A 19950-nucleotide genomic window follows, 5' to 3' on the forward strand; every position below is an offset into this window, starting at 1 on the left:
CCTAGAGCCAGACATCCTGGAATGTGAAGTCAAGTGGGCCTTAGAAAGCATCACTAGGAACAAAGCTAGTGGAGGTGATAGAATTCCAGTTGAGCTATTCCAAATCCTGAAAGATGATGCTGTGAAAGTGCTGCACTCAATATGCCAGCAAATTTGGAAAACTCAGCAGTGGCCACAGGACTGGAAAAGGTCAGCTTTCATTCCAATCCCAAAGAAAGGCAATGCCAAAGAATGCTCAAACGACCGCACAGTTGCACTCATCTCACACGCTAGTAAAGTAATGCTCAAAATTCTCCAAGCCAGGCTTCAGCAATATGTGAACCGTGAACTTCCTATATAAGTAATAGAATATGTAAAAGTGGTGGGCTGTCTCTTCTGAGAGTAGGTTACAAAAAAGACTGTGACTTCCATTTCTCTCTCTCTCTTATCCCTTGCTCTCAGGGAAGTTAGCAGCTTCTTATGGAGAAATGCAAGTGGCCAGAAACTCATGAATCCAGTCAACAGCCATGTGAGTGAGCTTGAAAGAGGATTCTCCTGCCTTGAGATGCCTGCAGCCCCAGTAAACATCCTGATGGCATCCTTGTGAGAGACCCTGAGCCAGGGAATCCAGCTAAACAATTCCTGACCCACAGAAACTATGAGGAAATATGTATTTTCCTTTATTTTGGGCTTCCCTGGTAGCTCAGCTGGTAAAGAATCTGCCTGCGATGCAGGAGATCTGAGTTCGATCCCTGGGTCAGGAAAAACCCCTGGAGAAGGGAATGGCTACCCACTCCAGTATTCTTGTCTGGAGAATTTCATGGATAGAGGAGTCTGGCAGGCTACAGTCCATGGGGTTGCAAAGAGTAGGACACGACTAAGTGATTTTCACTTCACTTTCTTTAAGTTACTAAGTTTGGGGAAGTTTGTTACTGATCAATACATAATACAAGGACAACAGTTACTCAAAATCACTATATGAAACAAATCTTGGACAGTTCAGTTCAGTTCAGTCACTCAGTCGTGTCCAACTCTTTGCGACCCCATGGACTGCAGCATGCCAGGCCTCCCAGTCTATCACCAACTCCCAGAGTTCACTCAAACTCATGTCCATTGAGTCGGTGATGCCATCCAACCATCTCATCTTGTCATCCCTTTCTACTCCCACCTTCAATCTCTCCCAGCATCAGGGTCTTTTCAAATGAGTCAGCTCTTTGCATCAGGTGGCCAAAGTATTGAAGCTTCAGCTTCAACATCAGTCCTCCCAATGAATATTCAGGACTGATTTCCTTTAGGATGAACTCCTTAGGTTGGATCTCCTTGCAGTTACAACCAGGAAAAAGCTAGCAATATCTAAGAACAATATGTTTCTTAGAGACAGTGAGAATAACATACATGTGTTTTTCTTTTAGTTTTGGCCACCAGGAAGCTCAGAGCCAGATTTGTGGCTCAGTTTTAATTATTATATGCTACTCTATGGCCTACTTGTCTATGTTCTTACTCCTGGTCTTTCCTTATATTTTGAATAGGCTTTTTCTTCATCCCAATTTTTTAGTTCATTTTTATATTTTACTGTATTACATGAAGTATGTTGTTGTTGTTCAGTGGCTCATGAATGCTGGCGACTTCCCCCACCCCTGCCATCTTGTTCTCAAGTTCTTAATCTGTATGTAATTCTGACAACAACATTTGATGTAGGAACTATTGTTTCCTATGTTTTCAGTTCAGTTCAGTTGCTCAGTCCTGTCTGACTCTCTGGGACCCCATGGATTGCAGCACGCAGGCTTCCCTTCCTATCAGAAACTCCCAGAGCTTTCTCAAAATTGTGTCCATCGAGTTAGTGACGCAATCCAACCATCTCATCCTCTGTCATCCCCTTCTTCTCCTGCCTTCAATCTTTCCCAGCATCAGGGTCTTTTCCAATGAGTCAGTTCTTCGAATCAGGAGGCCAAAGTATTAGAGCTTTAGCTTCAGCATCAGTCCTTCCATTGAATATTCAGGGTTGATTTTCTTTAGGATTGACTGGTTTGATATCTTTGCTGTCCTAGGGACCCTCAAAGGTCTTCTCCAACACCACAGTTCAAAAGCATCAATTCCTCGGCTCTCAGACTTTAGTTAAGCCATCTCAAATTCAGCTCACAGGGAAGCAAGGCATTCAGAAATAATTTTTAAAAATAGTTCAGCTTGCACTTGTTGAATATGAAGTGCGTGGAGGTGGTGATGGAGAACATCAGGGAACATAAGCGTGGTTCTAGAGCTTGGCTCTGGAATTCTGGCCAATGGCCAAGGTTAATTTGGATTGGGTGAGAAAATACCAAGTGATGATAAAAAAAAAAAGCGGAAAGTATGGCCATTGATTAGCCCCCCAGGAGGTGGGGCCAAGGGCTTATCCAGTCACACACGTTGATATCTTTGAAATTTATTCCTCGCACCCAGTCCTATAGGACCCGCCCGCGCCACCCGACCCCTGCTCGCCCCACCCCACCCCTGCTTGCCCCTCCCCTCCCGCCCCAAAGCCCCGCCCTTCACCCAATGGCCCCGCCCATTCTTTGGCCCCGCCCGCTGCGCGCGCCGCGCCGCCTCTGGCTCCGCCCGCCGGCCGGCCTCTCGGGCGGTTGCGCGCTCCGCCCCCTCCCTCCGCGCCCGCGCGCGCCTTCACAGCCCGGCAGGGCGCTCTCCTTTCGGGGCGGTTGGGCCGCGCGCCTGTGGGGGCGGGGCCCGGAGGAGGCGGTCGAGCCAATGGGGCGAGGCGGCGGCGGCGGCGGTGGCGGCGGCGGCGGAGGCGGTGGCGGTAGCGGCAGCGGCTGGGTCGGGCCCCGACGGGCGGCGGCGGCTGAGGTGGAGGCGGAGGGAGGCGGCGGCGGCGGCGGCGGTGAAGGAGGCGGCGGCGGCGGCGGCGGCGGAGGGGGGAAGATGGCGGCGCCCGTCCTGCTGAGAGTGTCGGTGCCGCGTTGGGAGCGGGTGGCCCGGTATGCAGTGTGCGCCGCCGGGATCCTGCTCTCCATCTACGCCTACCACGTGGAGCGGGAGAAGGAGCGGGACCCCGAGCACCGGGCCCTCTGCGACCTGGGGCCCTGGGTGAAGTGCTCCGCCGCCCTTGCCTCCAGGTAGCCCGGCTGGGGGGAGCGGGCCGGGAGCGGCCGAGCGGGGCGAGGGCGGAGGCTGGGGGTGGGGAGCGCGCGGCGGGAGCTCCGGCCTGGGGGGGTGGCGGGGACCGGGCCGCGAAGGGACCGACGGCGCCGCGAGCCGGGCAGGGGGCCGCGGCCGGGGCCGGAGGGGAGCGGCGGCCCGGGGTGGGGGGCGGCCGGAGTGCAGGCCGCCAGGGCTGAGGTGGCGGGGCCGCGAGAGCGACGAGGAGGGAGGGATGAGGTGGCAGAGTGCAGCCGGGGAGGCCGGAGCGGACCGAGAGCAGTTGGGGAGGCTGGGAAGGAGCGAGTGGGGCTCACGGAGGGTGGGTCCCGGCTGGCTTGACAGATTTCCTGGTTCTCGCCCCGGGAGGCGGGTCGGGGGTGCGGGACCCTGCTCGAAGTAGCCGTGAGGTCAGTGTCCACCCCTCGTCCGGGGTCGCCGCTGCTGCCCTAGGCTGTGCGGCCGGCGTGGGCTCGGAGGTTGCATTTCCCAATGTCTTCCCGGTGCTAGGACAGGTGTTTCCGTGGTCAGGCCTCTTTGTACTCTGGAGCGCTGATGGGAATTTTGCAGACTTCTTGAGACAGTGACATTTGCGGGCAAACACGAATTTGACCCTACTCTGGAAGAAGATACCGGCACTCAACATATCTGATTTCTTGGATTCCCCCTCGTATATTTCGGGATACCCGGTGGCCTGAGTTTGGGTCTAGTCTCAGCTTAATTTCAGTAAAATATGTCATGTGTGATGACGATGTTTGGGGAATAAGGGTGACTTTTAAACGTTGTCGGTTATTATAATGAAATACCCACCGAAGATTAAAAATACATAGATTGCTAAACTGAAAGGATTGGTTTGTTTTACTGATAATCTTAGGTTTTTAAGCATGTTGTAGTTGATTTATCTGTTACACTTTATTTTCTGCGTTAGATTTTCCTAGGCAAATTACTTTGAAAAAAAAGAGGAATTTACATCTTTAAAGTGACGGCTCTTTTTTTTTTTTTTTTTAGGAGGGTTCCTTTTTAAAAAGTAGCAAAAGTAAAAGAAATTATTTTACAATTGCTAGGTTACACAGGTTGCACTGTTAATAGAGACATACTATGCCTAATATTTTGAGTTTGTTAGCGGTAGTCACGTTTGAGCAGTTCTTCTCCTGTTGATCTGTAAATTGCTAGGCAGACAGTCATGTATATAGCTCACTAGTTATTTTGACCTACATATTGGTGATTATATGAACAACCTAGCATTGGAGTTTGTCTTGTTACTATTTACAAGCTCCAGGCTGAGGATCTTTTCCCCTTAATGTTCTTAGTGAGCCAAGTACTCTTTCTCATCTGTAACTTTTTAGTGGGAAAATAGTTATCATCATTGCTACATTAGACACAATGTGTTTAAAACGTAGATACCAGTTAACAGTTAAAATACAACAAAGTAACAAAAAGTTTACATTTGTTGTTGGGTATTTTGAACCAAGTTAATAGACCTAACAGACTCTCAGATACCCTTTTGAGGACTGCTGAGTGTATTTTATGTAAACATTTGTATATTATTTTCACTACCCATTGGGAAGGACTTTTATACTTCGAGTACCTTGCACCCAAAGTTAGCTGAATAAATATATAATGAAAAGACTGTGCAGCAGTATATATCAGGTATTTGAAAAAAGAAGAAATAAAATAAGTTTTGATATTAGACTAATGTGGAATTTAAGCAACATTATTACCAGTTTTAGCTTTTGGATACATTATAGTCTATAATTTTACTAGATCTGTTAAGTTTTGGGCATGGAAAGAGTGATTTATGTTATCCAGACTGTATGTTTAAGTTCTTAAAATTGGCTCTCCTTCAAAAAGAGTGGGTTTGAGTCATGTAGTAAGTACAGATTTTAAATATTTTCCGTTATGTGTCCTGCGAGATACAGGTTTTTGTGCTCTGATTTCATTTTAATAAGGCACCATAAAATAATATAAATAGCATCAAGTGAGATTAAAAGATGTGTAAGACTGAAAAATCTGGCTCTCTTTATAATTTTAAATGTGAATTTAATATGTTGTGACTGAAACTAATATTTAATTGTGTAGCTGTGTACATAGACTATTTTAAATTTGCTCACCAAAGGAGGTAAGAAATAAGAGAAGTATGCTAATAAGAAAAGTAAATAGCTATGTATACAGTAAATTTGCCATGTGTACAGTAGAATTCAAGAAATTTATCTAGTTTGACCAACTTGTTTGTAAACTACTTGCAAAGCCATATGTGTGTGTATATATATATACACACTATATTTATCTATCTATATACATTATATATATATACACACACACACACACACATACAGTGGAGATAGAGAAATGTGGAAATTTGCTTGAGTCTGATTTATTGACCAATTTTCTTTTGGAAGTAGTACACTAAACCTAATTAAAAGTTTTTATTTTGTCAAAGTGAAAAAGGCTTTAAATAAAAGCAAATTATTGGAGGCCTCAAGTAGTAGATCTTTTTATTTGACTTAAGTATTGATTGCCACCTAGCAGTAGTAGTAAAGAATGTAGTCACAAACTTTCTGTTCCTATTTTAGGAAGAGAAAGTTTGAGCCCAGGTTTGAGTGAGTAGAATTGAAGATAAAGAATGAGAAAAATCAACCAGTGAAACACATCTTGAGGAAAGTTCTCTGCCCAGCCCAACATTAACTCATGTGATTTTGGATCGCTGAAACTCACTTTATTCCCATTTCTCAATCCTTCAGTGTCCCCATCTAAGTAAAATAGAGATTAATGAGAGAGTCTTGAGGTGTCTGTGTGAAGTCCTCTGTTATTTTGGGAGGCGTCATTGTCTAAGGAAGTAGTTTCCAAATTTTTTTGGATTTCAGAAGTATTCCCCCCCCAAATTGGGAGGCTGCAAGAGAGGTGCCGGGCTTCTTCCTAGTGGTAAAGAACCCACCTGCTAATGCAGGAGACAAAAGACTGTCACTGTCATTTTAAGTAAGGATATTTTAACTCAAATAATTAGAACCAAATCTCAGCATGAAAGACCTTTAAATTGAATCAGTTAGCTTTGTTGAAAAGTTTACTCTCTTTTTACTTTTCCTCATTTACTTTTAAATTACTAAAAAACACCATTGCAAGTCTGCACCAGCCTGGCAGCTAATCCCTGTCTAGTGCACTGAGCTCGGATCCAAAGATTTTTGGTGGACTCCTAGCTCTTCACTTGTTAGACTGTGACATCAAGTTAATTGTCATCTTCATGGAGCCATAGTTGCTTCTCCTGTTAAACGGGGATATTAAAACCTACTTTGCCAGATGAATGGTAGGATTAAAAAGGATACACGGAATGAATAAATGGATGATACTTGGAATAAAGTATGTACTCAATTAGTTACAGCTGTTATTGACTGGAGGTGGAATGATTATTTTTTTGCAGTGTCTCATCATAAATGCCTTTAAATAGTAGAAGTTTCTTGTTTTAGGTGTAGTATTTATGTATTTTAAGTGTAAATTGTTCTAGTGTACTTTATTGCTGGGGCTTCCCAGGTGGCTCAGTGGTAAAGAATCCTGCCAGTGCAGGAGACAGGAGATGCTGGTTCGATCCCTGGGTTGGGAAGATCCCTTGGAGAAGAAAATAGCAACCCAGTATTATTGCCTAGAAAATCTCATGGACAGAGGAGCCTGGTGGGCTGCAGTCCATGAGGTCATGAAGTGTTAGATACAGCTTAGCAACTGAGCATGCACACATGCGCTTTATTGCTCACTCCATGGCATAGTATAAAGACTTTAGTATAAAAACTTAAAGTCCAGAGATTTCCCTGGTAGTCTAGTGGTTAAGACTTCGCCTTCCAGTGCAGGGTCATGGGTTCAATCCCTTGATCAGGGAGCAAAGTCCCACATGCCTAGGGGTCAAAAAACCAAAGCATAAAACAGAAGCAGTATTGTAACAAATTCAGTTAAGATTTTTAAAAATGGTCCATGTTAAAAAAACACACAAAACTTAATAAAATCCATTTAAACAACTCCAAAGGTATGGCGAGAGACACAAAATAATGAGCAGAATATTCTTTAAAGGTATTTCCTGTAAGTTGCATTAGACCCCTTCTAAGGAGAGCTTTTATGTAAGACAGAAATAATCTTGAAAGATTAATAAGCTTGACAGTTCATGTTCTCAAAAAGTTGCCTTACTTTGCAAAATGTTGAACTAGTACCCCCTCATATCTTAAAGATAGTACCATCTATTTACTACCCTCCTCTTTGATATACATTTTTGGAATTAGATTAGAACCTAGAAATCTTTGCTGTCCCTAGCTTGGTCCAGCTATAGTCACAGGTTAAATGACTTGCCCAGGGTAACAGAGTTAGTGCAGCTTGGGACTAGAAGACTAGCTTCCAGAGTACTTGTTTAGAGGGACCACCACCTACCACCTCCATTTTAAAAAGTAGATTCTTATACAGATAATATGGGCTTCCCTGGTGGCCCAGACGGTAAAGAATCTGCGTGCAGTGCAGGAGACCCAGGTTTGATCTCTGGGTTGGAAAGATCCTGTGGAGAAGGGAATGACAATCCATTCCAGTATTCTTGCCTGAAGAATTCCATGGACAGAGGAGCCTGGTGGGCTACAGTCGGTGGGGTTGCAAAGAGTCAAACATGACAGAGCAGCTAACACACACATAAATAATATATTCACTGCTTCAAATTTGAAAGATACTAAAGTATATACAATGAATCACCCCTTTCATGATCCTTCTCCCAGGCTTGTACTTCTCCCTTTCCTTAATCAGACATGAAACTTTATAGAGCCATCTTATGTGTATACAAGCATAAATATGACATTAGTCTCCCAGTTTTTTAAACATAAAGCTGCCATATTCTGTGTTGTGATCTGTACTTTCCTCTTTGCTAGCATTCTTTCCATCACCACTATACTTTTATAGTGGTGGAATGTTTGGTGGAATGTTAATAGTAACTGCTTCTATGTAAGAGAAAATTTGTTCTGCTAGTTAGTTTTGATCAAGATGAATTTAATAAATAAAACACAGATTCTTATGTGACCATTGTTTCAGGAGCAGTATGAACATCAGAGTGTAAGCGGAATAGATGTCACAAAGAGGTGAAGCTGGATTGCCATGTGTTAGAGATAATTGTTAATACTTGGATAATGTTTACTGTGTGCTAGGCACTGTTTTGAATGCTTTACATATGTTATTTAATTCTTGAAACTGTCCTGTGAGGCATTTTTATCACCATTTTACAGATGAGAAGATTGAAGTACACAGAAGGTAAATGAAACTTGATTTAGAAAATACAGTGGCAGAGATCACATTTTTACCCAGGCAATCTGGCTCTTTACCACTACTTTATTTTTAATTTTTTTGCTCTGCAGCTTGTGGGATCTTAGTTTCACACTTTGATTCCAGTTTTCAGGAATCAAACCGATACTCCTGCAGTGGGAGCTCAGTCTTAACTGGACTATCAAGGAAGTCCCTCTTTACCTCTACTTTAAATTTCATTTGATCTGATAGTGATACAGTAATACCAATATGAGCCAAATTTTAAAAAATAGACACACATCTATGCTTTTTTTTTTTTTTTTTTCAATCTGTGCCTAGTTTCATGTTTTAGCTTTTACTTATTGAGCGTGATCTTTTTGGAAAAGCAAGGACATTGCTATGAAGGCATGATGCTCAAGAAGTAACTCCTTGGAGTGTTTGCTTTCTAAGCCTAAACTTGTAAAGATAGGGCTTTTGTCACACCTAGTTAGTGAAGCGATTTCTAGTGGGGTGAAGATCAGGAAGACCTGACAGAATAGCTGAGAGGAGAATCATCAGGTGGATCTAGGTACCTGGAGGTATAGAGGGGAGGGGAAAAGAGTTATTTTGAATTTGTACTGGGGTGGGATAGTCCTTTCTGAGAGAGGTGTTGATTCATAAGGACTTAGAGACTAGAGAGTTGGGCCTGGGGTGTGGTGGAGGTAAATCTCCAGAACCAAGAATTTGAGAGAGATTCATTTCCTGGCTGATTTGAAAGAATTCTAAATATGTGGAAAGGCAAAAATGGTGACCATTCTGTGGAGGGAAGCAAACAGTCATATTCTCACGTAACAGAAACTTACCTGGGTCAGGAAAGGACTGAAATCTAGAGGCTGGCCAGAAAAATGCACAGCCAAGCATTCTTGTAATCCACGTGTTCTTGTAAACATAGATAAGACTTAGAAGCACTGTGCCATGGGCTTCTCTTCTGTAATGTGTTTGTACTAGATTGCACTAGATTTGTACCAGATTATTAATTTAAAGAATTCATTCCCCAGAATCCTAGTTTTATGGTAGTACAACATAGATTTCATAAGCATTTGAGTCACATTTTTACCATTGTAAACTTTAAAACACTGTAAACATTGTTACCCAGGGCTTCCCTGGTAGCTCAGCTGGTAAAGAATCTCCTGCAATGCAGGAGACCCCTGTTTTATGCCTGGGTTGGGGATCTGCTTGAGAAGGGATAGGCTACCCACTCCAGTATTCTTGGACTTCCCTGGTGGCTCAGACAGTAAAGAATCCACCTATTTCCACCTGCAATGTGGGAGACCTGGGTTCGATCCCTGTTTTGGGAAAATCCCCTGGAGAAGGGAACGGTTTCCCACTCCAGTATTCTGGCCTTGAGAATTCCATGGACAGAGTCTGGCAGACTATAGTCCATGGGGTCGCAAAGAGTTGGGCACGACTGAGCGATTTCCATTTCACTTCAAACATTGATACACATTCAAATGTTATATCATGCTAAATTTTAACAAATTAAAGACTGCTGATTTGTACTGCCAGATTATCTAGGTTAAAAAAAAAAGTCAGTCTTTAAAGGTTACATTCTATACAGTTGCATTTATATAACATTATTGAGATAACAAAATTATAGAGATGAAGAATGGATTAGTTGTTGCCAGAAGTTAGGAATAGGGGAAGGTGTGGTTAAGGAGGCAGCATGAGGGAGCTTTGTAGGGAGGGAACAGTTCTGTATCTCAACTGTTGTTACTCAAAGCTACAAGTGTCAAATGTGATGAAATTGCATAGAACACACACATGAATGTGAAAGTGGTGAAAATATTAATTAATAAACTCTGTGGATTGTACCACAGTCAGTTTCCTTGTGATCTTGCACTAGAAGTATGTAAGATATTACCATTGAAGGAAGTTAGGTGAAGGGTCCTTAGGACCTTCCTGTATAGTTTTTTGCAAATTCCTATGATTTATAACTATTTTTAGATGGGACATAAAAAAAAAAAGAAAAGGCAATGTATTTAGGATATTTGAGGGAAAATAAAAGAAAAAAACTAAAATTATCCATAATGCCAACAGCCAGGTAACGATTCTTATAATGACATTTCTTGCTTTCCTTGTGCATGTACTTGAATTTCTAAAAATTCTGTTGATTGGAAAAATTGTAGCTTTGTTTATATTGTTCTTTTAAAAATTCAGACCAGTGCTTATTTGTTCATGTAAGATTATAGGAGCAAATTTGCTCCTATAGACAGCTCTCATTTCATTGTGCAGTAACATGTGACTGCTTTGTATATATAATGTCTTGATGTCAGATTAGTATATATTTTAAGCTTCATATTTTTCTTTCTACCAAAATATTTGTGGTTACCACATATTCTCATTGATATTATTAGAGATTTAACTTAGAATTTTTCTACTTGGACTTCTGGACAGGTGTAATAAATCCTTAGATAGCAGTAATGTGCTGTTTTTAAAAGAATGACAAAGACTTATTTGTAACTGCTAATCTCTGTGAATCAGGTTTTTTTTTTTTATACTGGGCAATAAACAAAACAGATTTGTCCCGGTTTGAGTTCATCAGAAGAATTTCACGGTAAATATTATAAATTTGAACTTTTCAAATACACTAATAGAATAAAATGCTGCTTTGTTTCTCATATGGTAGGTCCATATAAAATTTCACTTAGAAAAGCATTCCTTTGCTTTAAAAAATTGTTTTAAATCCCCTGGATTATGATCTATAAAGTTTCTTTTGTCATTAGCACCTGAAACTGTCAGCATTTCAAGGATGCTGTTGTCACTGTTGTGTGATTATTGACCTTTTGAAAGCAGCATTATATTTAGAAGTAAAGTAATGGAATATCCATGACAAAATAGGAAGTGAGAGGAGTATATTCAACTCTTAGGAGTTTGATTTATTTCCACCTGTCCATTGTACTAGTAGTTACAATCACAGGCTAGAGCAGATGTATCTGGGTTGAAACCTTGGCTCCATGATTTGATCTCTCTTGTCACAGTCTGTCTATAAAATGAGGATAATAAAGTGTCTAACTCAAGATTATTGTAAATATGAAGTGCACCAGTGCACCAATAACCTGTAGACAGCCTTAGCTCAGTGTCTGGCAGAGAAGTAAGTGTCCATAAAACTTAGCTGTTATTTTAAAATATGGTTGAGATCATACTGTATGTATTTTATATCTTTTTTCCTTATTTAACAAGTCACAACTCTTTTCTCATATCATTAAAAATTCCACCTGTAAGGTAAATAGGAGATCATCAGGTGCCCTGTACCTCTGCCAGTATTGGCCATTCTCATTTTTTTACACCTTTATCAATTTCATGTGTGAAAAATGTCATCTCATTGTTTTGACTTCCTTTCCCCCCACAAGTACAAGCAAGGTTTCATGGTTTTCACATTGTTTTAACTGTTTGCATTTATTCTCTAGTCTTGCTCGTATAGATCTAAGAATTTCTATATTGATTTAGATAATGCTTTCTATATTTAAAGTATATGAACAATTTATTATATTTGTTAATATTTTTGCCATTTTCTATTTCATTAATTTTTGCAGTACTAGGGTTTTTTTAAAGTATATAAAATTTATTTTTCTTTAAGTTTTTGTTAGGTTTTAAGTTTATAAGGGCATTTCTCATTCTGACATCAGATGAATGTATATTTATTAATTTCTTTTAGTATTGAAAAAATTAATTTCTTAATCATCTAAAATGTAGCTTATCAGACTTTAGATGAGTCTGTAACCTAACTTTTGTGCAGACATGTTAATGGGCATTCATATTCCTTCTGGATATTGCCTGTTCATGTCTTTGACCATTTTTTCCCCTTCAGGGTTGTCTTTTTTTTTTTTCTTATTGATTAGCAGGAATTCTTCAGATATGCAGTAGTTAATCCTTTGTTGTATGCATTACACATATTTTTTCAACTAGTTTCTTCTCACTTGTCTTTTAATTTCATTTATGGTGTTTTTATTCATATAGAACTTTAAACTTTTTATGTGGTCCCATCTTTGACTTCTTTGTAGCTTTTGAGGTTTGTTTTTTTTTTTTTTTTTCCTTTAATCTTGTTTAACAAAATCTCTACCATCCCAAGATTTTTTTTTTTTAACTCTCATGTGTTTGAAATTTGTTTTTTCATATCATATTTACTCCTTCAGTTTATGTGGAATTTACTTTTTGTCTGATGTGGAGTCGAGATCTTTTTTCTAAATTGACAAGCTTTTCCTAATTTCACTTATTGACTTGTCCATGTTTGAAATGCTGCAAGAATTTCTTTATATACGTAGGGCCTCTGGATTTGCTGTTCAATCCCCGTGGTGTGTTTGTGTATGTTTCTGCAGAATTCTATTACACAGTCCCCCTTCCCCCTGCAGCTTTATATACTACAGTTTGATACTAGATAGAGCGGGGATGCCTGGTGGGCTGCCGTCTATGGGGTCGCACAGAGTCAGACACGACTGAAGTGACTTAGCAGCAGCAGCAGAGCAAATATGCTCATTTTCAGTTTTTTCTTGGCTGTTATCATGCATTTATTGTTTCAGGTGAATTTTAAAATTTATTTTGATAAGGTCTAAAAAAATTCCATTGAAATTTTGATTAGAGTTGTACTGACTTTATAGGTGAATTTGGGAAGGAGACAGCCTTCACTAAAATCTTTTTATTAAGGAACAAACCTGTTTTGGCTTTCTGCTTCTTCTGAAGTTGCTAATCTCATGCACATTTAACCTAGATGCCCATTGTGTTTTGTTTTGTATGTGATTGATCTGGTACTAGAAATTGAGAAATTTTAGGATGGTATTCTGGTGGGATCCAGGAATATTAGAATTCTCTCCAGTCCACAGCCACAGTTTTCAAATTATGGGGCTCCTAAGGCAGAGATTTATATTAAGGATTTGTACTGGCAATAAAAACCACCAAACTTTGCCTCTTATCCTTGACTAGGACTTGAGCACCAAAGCCCAAGACAGAAGACTCCAATGAGCCCCACTGCTTTTATGTGGAGTTGCTGTTTTTCTCAATGTAGTTTAGCTTCATTTGTTTGAAACTGACCCAGGCCATGAGATGGATGCCCTCCATCTCCCCAGTTTTTGAGCACAGCTAGATCTTTCTCCTGTGATGTGGGCGAAGCTGGCCTGACTCATTCCTATCAGTGCTCAGGGCCTTGTAACCAGAGAGAGCCCATTTGCCCCGGCTGACTGCTGATCTGGCCTTGGCCTCCTGCCTCTGGCCTTTTCTGCCCAAGTAGTAGGTTTAGCCCTGGCTCTTCCTTGGAGTAGCAGAAGTCCTCTCTTGAAGGCGTCTCATGCCATTTCAGTCACATGAAGACACGTAAAAGTGAGCTTGCACCTGTGTGCTGACCTTTTCATACCGATTCTGCCCAGTGGTGCAGACCTAACGCTCTCCAGTCTTATCTTCTTCCTTCCTGAGAAGCAGGGAGAAGAGTGAGAGGGGCCTTCGTTTCCCACTTCTAAAGACAACATGAAAACTTAGGACCATTCTCAGAAGCATTGGTTTTCTCTTGGTTGTTCTTTTCCCCAATCAGCCAGAGAGAGGTGGAGTAAAAACTGGCTCTCTGAGTATTGCACATAACCCGTATGCTTCCTTCACTACGCACCAACCTGCAGTGAGTGACTGATTACTCAGGAGGCGTTCTCTTCCTTTGCTTAATGGTTCACCACACACTCTTGATAGTCCTCCCACCACTTGGGTCCTTCTCAGTTTTTTTGTTCTTTTTTACTGGCTTATCCTCCTGGACCTGCCCGTTAAATGTTGGCATGCCCGGGATCAGCCCCATACCTCCTTGTCAATCTTCTTTCCCTAGACAGTCATCTCCCTGTCCATGATTTCCCTGACAGGTGAATCCAAAATTTCTCTCTCACCTGGACCTCTCCTTTGAGCTCGAGATCGGCATATCTAATTGCCCACTGGACATCTCTACCTGGATGTCTCAAAGGTACTATAAATTCACCGTGTCCAAGCTTAAATTCATATCTTTCCCTTGAAAATGCTGTTTCCTTATCTCAGTGAAAGGCATCCCCACCCAAACTGGTGTGCAAGTCAGAAATCTGGCAGTTTCCCTTGGCTGTCTCTTTATTTCTCTCTTCCCCCAGCAAACCCCATCAGTTACCGAGTCCAGCTGACTTTTTAAAATCTTTTTTTTTTTTTTTCTGATTTGTAACCTTTTCAGTTTTGTTCTGATACATACAGAAAAGTCATTGGTCTGTGCATCTTTCTTTGACGTAGTGATTAAAAAGCATAAGCCTTGTTAACAAACATTCAGGTCACTAAGTAGACAATTGTCAGCATCGCAGAAAGCCCTCCTTAAAATTCCTGCTTATGAACTATACTTCTGCTCCTTCACTAGAGTGATCTCTGTCCTGACGATATATATATAAAATTTTATTTATTTATTTATTTTTAGCTGTGCTGTCTCTTCATTGCTGTATGGGCTTTTCTCTAGTTGCAGAGAACAGGGTTACTCTTCATTGTGGTACGTGGGCCTCTCATTGTGGTGGCTTTTCTTGTTGCAGAGCACTGGCTCTAGGGTGCGTGGGCTTCAGTGATGCAGCTTGTGGGCTCTAGAGTGCAGGCTCAGTAGTTGTGATGCATGGGCTTAGTTGCTCTAAGGCATGTGGGGTCTTCCTAGACCAGAGATTGAACCTGTGTCTCCTGTGTTGGTAGGCAGGTTCTTTACCACTGAGCCATCAGGGAAGCCCTCTGTCCTGACTCTTATGATATCATATCGTAATCACTTTCTTACTTTTCTACCTAAGGTTGCACCCAAATTTGGTAGTTTAGTTTTGCCTGCTTTTTCAACCTTATATAAATGGAACCATTTATTTTGTATACTTTGCTCTGGCTGTTTTCACTCAACATTATTTTGTGAGATTCATCTGTGTGTGATGGAGCTGTAGTTGGTTCGTTATTATGGAATGTTCTCTTATACAAATATATCACAGTTGATTATTTTGCTTTTTTTTTTTCGATGAGTTGCACCGGTTTTATCAGTTGCTTAGTCCCATTTTTCATTGCTTAGTCTCATTTTCGGAGAAGGCAATGGCAACCCACCCCAGTACTCTTGCCTGGAAAATCCCATGGACAGAGGCGCCTGGTAGGCTGCAGTCCTTGGGGTCGCTAAGAGCCAGACATGACTGAGCGACTTCACTTTCACTTTTCACGTTCATGCATTGGAGAAGGAAATGGCAACCCACTCCAGTGTTCTTGCCTGGAGAACCCAGGAATGGGGGAACCTGGTGGGCTGCTGTCTATGAGGTCGCACAGAGTCAGGCACAACTGAAGTGACTTAGCAGGAGCAGCAGCAGTCCCATTTTATGATTATCATTTTTTTTATTGACTTGTTTCTAAGTTTGGCTATTGTGAATTAAGCTGCTATGAACATTCTCATGCACATCTTTCTATATATACATACTCATTTCTCTTGAGTATATTTGAGGTGTGGATTTTGGGTCATCAGGCAGGCATCTAATTTTATTAGAAACTACAGAATAGTTTCCCAAAGTGGTTGTACTATTTAACAATCCTTGTTGGTTTTAATTTGCATTCCCCTGATTACTACTGTGATTGAGCAGCCTTTCGTTTATTTATTGACCGTCATCTTTTTGAAGGACTCATTAAAATCATTTGCCCATTTTCCTATCTGCTGTTCTGTCTTTTTCTTATTTGTGTGTGTGTGTGTGTGTGTATTTTCGGATACCTATATTGCAGATATCATCTTCCACTCGTGGCTTGCCTTACCTTTTCGTTTTCTTAAAGGTATTTTTGGATGAACAAATTCTCAATTTTAATATAGTTAAGTACATCAGTCTTTTCCTTTATAATTAGAACTTTTTGTATCCAGGTGATGAAGATATATTTGCTATTGTTTTCTGTTAGGTTTTGCTATCCATAGATCAACAGTCTATGTGGGATTTTTTTAATGGTGTAAGATAGGGATCAATTTAGTTCTTTTCCTATATAAATATCTAATTACTGTTGGGTTGACCAAAGTGTTTGGGCTTTTCCCATTACATTGTACAGAAAAACCCGAACAAGGTTTTTGGCCAACCCAGTATTATTGTGGCACTGCTTTTTAAAATGTCCGCTGTCCCCTGCTCTGTAGAGTCACTTTGGTCATGAGTCAGCTGGGTGTATAGACAAGGATTTGTCTGGGCCCTCCTATTCCATTTCTCTATTTTGTCTGTCCTTATGCCAAAATGCCATTGCATTAAGTAGTCTATTTCAGTAGCTCTCCTGGGACCATGTAGAGTCCCTGAGACCCTTTAAGGGGTCTCTGAGGTCAAAACTGTTTTCATAGTAATAATAAGATGTTATTTGCTTTATTCACTCAACTGTCTCATGAGTGCACAGTAGGTTTTCCAGAGAATGTGTGACGTGTGATATTGAAGTTGAATGAATAAAGGAGCAGATTTGAGAATCCAGCCATCTCCTGTTAAGCTAGATGTTGAAGAGATTTATGAAAATGTAAAACAGTGCCACTCTTCTCACTAAATGTTTTGGAAAACAGTTGTTTTTCATAAATTTATTTCTATTAGCATGTGATAAGCTTCTTATTATTTTAAAATGAATTTTCTGTTTAGTTTCAAAGGTAAAAGATAAACTCCCATAAACTAAAGCTCTTTAGAGTCTCAATAACTTGTAAGAGTATAAGACTAAAAAAAAAGTTTGAGAATTACTACTCTAGTTTGATAAATCTGGATATGCAATAGATAATTCCTGGTTATTTTGGGCTCCTTGCATTTGCATATACCTTTTCAAATCAGCTTGTAAGATTCCACAATGGTAAGTTTAGGTGCAACTGCAATCTTTATACCAATGAGTCTTCTAGTTTATGAATATTATCTCTCCATGTGTTTTGATCTTCTTTTGTTTTTTTTCTCAATAATGTTTTATAGACTTCTAGAGGTATTGCATATCTTCCTAACAAAATTTTTGAAGAGAAAAAAGTAATTTAACAATAGACATAAAAATCGTCAGTATTATGCCATAGCTGGGCAATGTCTTTCTTTTTTTAGTGGTACATAAAATAATTGTATCTTTTTAGAAAAATATTTATTGGAGTATACTTGATTTATAGTGTTGTGTTAGTTTCATATTGAAGGTATCTTGAAGTTCATAAAATATAATCTGTAAACCCAGTATAATAATAATATCTCAAACAAGATTTTCAAAACTTGATTCTAAAGTTCATATGAAAGGACAAAAGTGAAATTTTTCATAAAAATTATGGAAAAGCCAGTGTTCATGAAGAAGGGATTAATGCTATTAGAGTCTGTGTTAAAGCAGAAGTAATAAAGAGCACCAGAGTAGACAAGTTACACTAGATAGAGTTGAGAGGACTGAAGTAGCCTTATTTGTAGAAATGTCAAATGTGATAAAGATGAAAACAAATTTTCAATAAATAGTATTGGGTGTACTACATCCCGGAAGTTGTTTACACTGGCGTCTACCCGCCTTATGCAGGAGGAGGCAGATTCCTCTACTCCGGCCACCTGGCCCTGAGACTGTACAATATGACTGACCGGGTCCTTCTTTACCCCATCGATGATGTTTATACTGGAATGTGCCTTCAGAAACTCGGCCTCTCTCCAGAGAGACACAAAGGCTTCAGGACATTTGATATAGAAGAGAAAAGCAGGAGTAACATTTGTTCCTATGTAGATTTGATGTTGTTACATAGTAGAAAACCTCAAGAGATAATTGATATTTGGTCTAGGTTGCAGAGTGCTCAGTTAAAATGCTGAATTATGTGCAAACTACATTTACATAGAAATGTATCTCAAATAGTTCCCATTTGTGTTCTCTTCCATTAGAGGTAATTTCTATGTAAAACCATCAAAATTGCCTTTATAGGTCGTGTCCGTTTGACAGCCTCTAAACCCTTCAGTTCAGACGGTAAAGCATCTGCCTGCAATGCGGGAGACCTGGGTTTGATCCCTGGGTTGGGAAGATCCCCTGGAGAAGGAGATGGCAACCCACTCCAGTATTCTTGCCTGGAGAATCCCATGGGCGGAGGAGTCTGGGGGGCTAGTCCACGGGGTTGCAAAGAGTCGGACACGACTGAGTGACTTCACTTCACTCAAACTGAGTAGCCATTTGGGGGGGGAAAAAAGCTAGCTTGTGATCTCACTTTAAAAGAGAAAAACCTTGGAGAAGGAAATGGCAACCCACTCCAGTTTCTTGCCTGGGAAATCCCATGGACAGGGGAGCCTGGCAGGCTACTGTCCATGGGATCGCGAAAGTCAGACATGACTTAGCAACTAAACAACAATAACAAAACCACAAACAACTTGGTCTTCCTGCCTCTCAGAAAATAAACATTATTTTTATTTAATGAAAAAGAAACTTTTATCGAAATGCAATTCACAGGAAAGTACACATATTTAAGGGATCAACTCAACAAATTTTTATGTGTGTATACACAAAGTACTCACTGCCTTGATCAAGATGTAGACCATCTCCAACACTTAGAAAATCTCTCTTATGTTCTTCCTAGTCAATATGACCTCCCCTAGTGATAACTACTATTCTGACCTCTGTCCATAGATTAGTTTTGCCTGGTTTTGGTCTTCACATAAATTGAATCATATGGTAAGTCTTTTGGGTCTAGTTTCTTTTGCTTAATATTATGTATGGCATTTATTTATGTTGCACATAGCAACATAATGAAAGCATTTTTAATATGTATGATTGGTGAAGAGAAAAAAGTTTGATTGATTTAGCTAACATGTAGGGGAATAGCTACTTCCATTTTAGTAATAGTTCTTTTTTAGTGTTGTGTTGAATTATATTGTGTTAATATGTCACACTTTATTCTCCTGTTGATAGAAATTTTGGTTGTTTATACTTTTGGGAGTAAAACTGCTGAGAACATTCTTATGCATGTTTGTGGGGAGAGCACAAGTGCTCATTTTCCGTTGGAATTGAGAGGAAATGCTGGGTCACAGGATATGTGTATGTTTAATTTTAGTATATATTGCCAAACAGTTTTCCAGAGTGACTCTACCAGCTTATATCCACCAGCAAAATATGAGAGTTCATTTGCCCTGAGTGTTGTGAAACAGCAGAAACTATAAAGAAGAAAAGTTGATGAGTTTGCATAAAGACAGATAAAACCTGTGCATGGCAATAACTAACATAAACAAAATTAGAACTCCAGAGACATACTGGGAGAAAACTAGCCACGCATCATATTTAAGGAACTTCTTGTCGTTCAGTTGCTTAGTTGTGCCGACTCTTGGTGATCCCATAGACTGCAGCACACCAGGCTTCCCTGTTCTTCACCATCTCCTGGAGTTTGTTCAGACTCATGTCTGTTGAGTCAGTGATGCCATCGAACCGTCTCATCCTCTGCTGTCCCCTTGTTGTCCTGCCTTCCGTCTTTCCCAGTGTCATGGTTTTTACCAATGAGTCGGCTTTTCGCATCAGGTGGCCAAAGTATCAGAGCCTCAGCTTCAGCATCAGTCCTTCCAATGAATATTCAGGATTAATTTCCTTTTTAATTGACTGGTTTGATCTTCTTGCAGTTCAAGGGACTCTCAAGAGTCTCCTCCAGCA

The 19950-nt window shown here is 40.5% G+C and overlaps 1 protein-coding gene across 2 annotated transcripts in view; it reads left to right on the forward strand.

Moving 5' to 3' along the window:
- The first annotated feature begins 2853 nt into the window (after nucleotides 1-2853).
- Nucleotides 2854-19950, forward strand: part of VKORC1L1 (vitamin K epoxide reductase complex subunit 1 like 1) — a 59999-nt gene continuing 42902 nt past the window's right edge. For both annotated transcript variants that reach the window (XR_008707663.1, XM_055562470.1), the window contains exon 1: nucleotides 2854-3086. Coding sequence is in view for 1 of the 2 variants with exons in the window: in XM_055562470.1 (XP_055418445.1) it covers nucleotides 2893-3086 (194 nt within the window). In the remaining variant the exon portion in view is untranslated. The remainder of the gene's footprint in view (nucleotides 3087-19950) is intronic.

The sequence above is a fragment of the Bubalus kerabau genome, chromosome 23 (assembly GCF_029407905.1).
Source record: "Bubalus kerabau isolate K-KA32 ecotype Philippines breed swamp buffalo chromosome 23, PCC_UOA_SB_1v2, whole genome shotgun sequence".
Taxonomy (NCBI): domain Eukaryota; kingdom Metazoa; phylum Chordata; class Mammalia; order Artiodactyla; family Bovidae; genus Bubalus; species Bubalus kerabau.